Source organism: Trachymyrmex cornetzi, unplaced genomic scaffold, assembly GCF_001594075.2.
Source record: "Trachymyrmex cornetzi isolate Tcor2-1 unplaced genomic scaffold, Tcor1.1 scaffold1092, whole genome shotgun sequence".
NCBI classification, from domain to species: domain Eukaryota; kingdom Metazoa; phylum Arthropoda; class Insecta; order Hymenoptera; family Formicidae; genus Trachymyrmex; species Trachymyrmex cornetzi.
In genome coordinates this window covers 16,476-21,302 of record NW_017295645.1, presented here as the reverse complement: position 1 = coordinate 21,302, position 4,827 = coordinate 16,476, and the positions used below count along the sequence as shown (strand labels likewise).

Here is a 4,827-nt window from a genome sequence, read left to right as displayed (position 1 = left end):
CTGCTGCGGGTGAGGAGGCGTCTGCTGCTTCAGCGCCCTTGGTCCTGCCGGTACCTTGGCTGGTCGAGTCCTGTACCTCTCCAGGTTTGCCGTCGCTGGATATCGCACTGGCTCGGGGTGCGATGAGCAATTTGTCGTCGCTGCGGCGGGGTTTATATCCCCCGCCGGGCGAGACTTGAACGCGAATCTGCGTTTGTCGCGCCAGCCCCCTGGGGGCTCGGCCGCGGTACCTGTATTTCGCAAGTCGCGAGCACTTGCGAGAAACTTCGCGTGTTCGCCCGCGCGCCCTCAGTCTACGCGGCGGGTTCTCGTTCGGTTGGCGCTTGGTGGCTGCCACAGGGCCCCTTGGGTAGTGGCGGAGCCATCTTCTGCATGAACCTTACTGTCGGTCTCGATTGTCTTCCGGACTTTGTTGTGACTGGTGCTGGTATCTGGTCCTTGTTATCGGTCTCAGTAGCTTCCTTCAATGTGTATGCTGGTTTGAGGCAATCTATCGAGACGCGAACTGGTTTTCCCTTAATTTTTAGCTTGAATGTTTTTTCATTCCGTTGGTGGACTTCGTATGATCCGTCGTATGGTGCTTGCAGGGCTCTTGACGGTGCGTCGTGCCTTAGGAAGACCTTAGGTGTCTTCTCTAAACCTTTGAAGACGAATGTTGCCTTTTCTCCGTGTCCGTGTAGCCTCGGCTGTAGATGTTCCATGGCTTTTTTTAACGTGATCAGGTATTTGTGGTCCTCTTAGTTCCGGCAGGGTTTGCTTGTTAGGAATTGTCCTGGTAGCCGTATAGCTTCCCCCAGGACTAGCTCCGCGGAGGTAGCCTGCAGGTCTTCCCTTGTCGCGGCTCGAATTCCCATTAATATTACTAGGAGGACCTCCGTCAATCGCTTTGTTTGGTGGCTTTTGATGGCAGCTTTTATTTGCCGATGGAGGCGTTCTACCATGCTGTTTGCCTGCGGATGGTAAGCGGTTGTTCTCCAATGGATGGCTCCGATCAGTTGTGTTAGCCTTTTGAATAAGTTTGCCTCGAACAGACGACCCTAGTCCGTCGTTATCCTTAGTGGGACGCCAAACCGTGCTATCCACGTGCCTATAACTGTTTCGCTATGGTTTCTGCCGTTATGTCGGCTACTGGAATTGCCTCGAGCCAGCGTGTGAAACGATCGATTACCGTTAGGCAGTAGCGGTAGCCTTCTGAACTTGGTAACGGGCCGACGAGGTCCACGTGGATATGTTCGAATCGCTGGGTTGGTCCCACCACATTATGGACCGGTATCTTGGTATGCCTTGTGATTTTGGCTCTTTGGCATTGGATGCATGTCTGGGCCCATTGTTTGCAATCTTTCTTGACGTTTGGCCAGACGAATCGGCTTGCTACCAGCTTGGTCGTTGCTTTTATGCCGGGATGCGCTAAGTCGTGTAGCGACTGGTATGCTTGCCGGCGAAATTCCTGCGTGAGGTACGGTAGTGCTATCGCTGTGCTGGTGTCACAGTATACGGCTGCTTTTGTACCGGACACGGGTACTCTCTCCAGCCGGAGTCCTTTGTTGTCTTTTAGCACCGTTTGCAGTTCCTTGTCGCTCTCTTGGGCTTTGGCTAAGTCCTCAAAGTTGATTCCTTGTCGTATTTCCTCGATTCTGGACAAGGCTTCTATATTATCCTTGCCTGCGAGTATATAGCGGATATCAGTTGTGAACTGGCTTATATACTCTAGATGGCGTGCCTGTCTTGGTGAGCTGCGTAGCGGATCCTGATTGAAGGCGTAGGTTAACGGCTTATTGTCCGTTCAGATAGTGAACGGACAGCCCTCCAGCATATGTCGGAAGTGCTTGACTGCCGAGTATACTGCCAGCAGCTCCCTGTCGTAGGGACTGTATTTTGTCTGCGCATTATTTAATTTTTTGCTCAGAAAGGCCAGTGGTTGCCAGGTCTGTCCTTTCCCTTGTTGCAGCACTGCCCCTATTGCCACGTTTGATGCGTCTGTTACCAGTCGCCACTCTGCTGTTGCGTTTGGGTGTGCTAGCAGAGTTGCTTGTGCCAGGTTTTCCTTTACCTTGTTGTATGCTATATCTCGTTCGGGTGTCCATTCTACCGGTACGCTTCCTTTCATATTCGTACCTTTAGCGCCTAGTTTAGGGTTGCCTGAGTTTGGGCTGCTCCTGGTATGAATCTTCTGTAGAAATTTGCCATCCCCAGTAATTGTCGCAGTTGCTTGATGGTTGTCGGCTTCGGAAAATCTCGTATGGCGTTTATTTTATATTCCAGTGGTTTTGTCCCTTCGGCCGAGACTTCATACCCTAGGAACGCTATTTTGTTTTCTCCCAGGATGCATTTTGGTGGGTTGATTTTGATCCCGTGTCTTTCGAGCCTTTGGAACACCGTGCAGGTGCTGCTTATGTTCTTCTGGTGTATTAGATGCTACTAGTACACGTAGCAGTATTCCAGGTCTTGAAGTACGTCATTGATGAACCATTGGACGTCTGTGCCGCATTTCGTGGTCCAAATGGCATGTACAGTCTGTAAAGTAAGAGCGTGTATGGCATAAATGGCAGTTGGCTTCAAATATCGTCCTAGTTTTTGTGTGAGTCGATAGATGGAACTTTTGTCGTGAATGCTTTGTCACAAAAGATTCAGTTGGTGTCGAATTCTTATCTGAGAAACACGGTAACCGCTATGAGTGCCGCATACACATCGCGTTACGAGGCTGTGTTCCTTTGTTCCCACCCGAAAGGACCAAAAATGTCCTATGTAGCGGCGCTAAATACATGAGAAAGTCAAAATCGTTCGTCGCTAAGTAGGTTCAGCAATATAAGAAGACAAAAAATGTCGATGACTTGCCAGAATGTGGCTCGATAGGCAAAGTGACGCCGAACATGGAAAAAAAATTGTGAATTTGTTTAAGCGGAACCTTAACATTGCGACAAGGAGCAGCAAAATTAAAACAGAAGGGTATAGAAATATCACATACAACTATTCGAACCCATCTCCTTACGCATAACATCAAATATCGAAGCACAATGAAGAAACCACTGTTAGGCGAAAAACATGTGATGAAAAGACTCGCTTAGGCAAAGGAGAATTTGGACCGAGATTGGAGCAATGTGATTTTTACGGACGAAGCTTCTGTTTGGGGATATATTTCCATCCGACGTTCCTGGTCAACCTTGACCAATAGATTAATACAACGGACCGTTAAACACCCTGTAAAAGTTCATCTTTGGGGCTGCTTTTCAAAAGAGTTTTGAAGCATTACATCTGTTTACATACAATTTAAATGCTCCGAAAATGCTTCAAATTTATGAAAAGTATTTGTTGCCGACTGCTGAACGATGTTTCATAAAAAAAACGAGGACTGGATCTTACAGGAAGACAACGACCCAAAACACCGGAGCAAGCTTTGCACCGAGTGGAAAGAGCGGTCTGGCATCGTCACACTTGATTGGTCATCGCAATCGCCAGATGCAAATCCCATTGAAAATGTGTGGGCATATCTCAAGCACAAACTTTGAGGAAAAAGAGTATGCACTTTGAAGCAGCTGACACGACAAATACGCAGTCAACTTAGTGGAAAGTATGCTTCGGAGATGTCAGGCAATTATCAATGCCGGTGGTGACTGGACTCATTATTAATGGTATTGCATTTTTCTTTTCATGGAGTGCAACAAATCTATGTACTTAAAAATCATTAAAAATAAATTTTTCTACACATTAACCTGTACACGCTCTTACTTAATTTACAGACTGTATTTAAACTCGAACATGCCGAACGGTGTCGTGATTGCCGTTTTCAGTATGTCCTTTGGGTGTATCGGGATCTGGTAATAGGCCCTGACCAAATCGAGCGTGGAAAATATTGTTTTTCCGTGTAGCGCGTATGCAAAGTCCTCCACGGTACTGTCCTGGCGTTTAATTTGCGGTAGTCTTCACACGGTCTCCACGCTTGGTCTTTCTTCGGTACTAGATGTAGTGGTGCTGACCACGGGCTTTTTGAAGGTTGTATAATTCCCTCCTTTAGCATTAACTCAAACTCGGTTCTGGCCGCTCTTAGCTTATCCGGTGCCAGCCTGCGCGGTCGGCACGCTTCGGGTGGGCCAGGTGTCGTTTTTATGAAGTGCTCTGTCTCGTGTTTTGCCTCGCGCTGTTGTCCTGAGATGCTCGTTAGTCCCGGGTATTTCGCTAATACCGCGTGATACTTTGTTTGGGTGCCAACCGTTTTGACGGAGGGCGTCGCCGTGATGCACGTAGTACCTCTAGTCACCAGGCCTGTTCTTCCGTCTATCAGTCTCTTCCTTTGCATGTCTGGCAAGAGGCTGTAATGTGCCAAGAAGTCGGCTCCTAATATCGGCTGCGTGGTGTTGGCCACCACGAATCTCCAGGGGAACGCTCTTCTGAGTCCGAATTCTGGTTGGAGTACCACGGTGCCGTAAGTTAGTATCAGAGTACCATTGGTGGCGTACAACTGGTACGGGGTCGGTTTTAGGTTTCCCCTGTTATGTGTCGGAGGTACGATGCTTACGTCTGATCCGATGTCTATGAGGAACCTTTGTCCTGTCACCTTGTCGGTGACGTGTAGGTGGCATAACCGTGGGCTGTTTTCAACGGCCGCCATCATTGAGAGCCCTGGGGGTTTTCCGCGCTCTTGTCGTTTGTTGCGAATTGGCACGGTTGCTCGCACTTGTGTGCTTTTATGCCGAAGCGCCGGTGGTAGTAGCAAATCTGGCGGTGCCTCCTACTTCTAGGTCGGTTTCATGATCTGCTTTGGGATCTATTTTTTCCCCAGGCGCTGGTCATCCTATCTACTTTTGTTGTTAGGGCTGCTATTTGCTTCCG

General features: G+C 48.6%; 1 protein-coding gene across 1 annotated transcript; it reads right to left on the bottom strand.

Annotated features, from left to right (window-relative positions):
- Positions 1-3,784: 3,784 nt before the first annotated feature.
- Positions 3,785-4,606, bottom strand: LOC108761315 (uncharacterized). The gene has a single exon (XM_018507776.1). It carries the CDS (start codon positions 4,604-4,606, stop codon positions 3,785-3,787), a length of 822 nt encoding a protein of 273 aa, XP_018363278.1.
- Between the last annotated feature and the right edge of the window lie 221 nt (positions 4,607-4,827).

Bases quoted from the DNA above. Each gene is read 5' to 3' on its own strand.
- LOC108761315 (XM_018507776.1), bottom strand. From the start codon at position 4,606: ATGGCGGCCGTTGAAAACAGCCCACGGTTATGCCACCTACACGTCACC.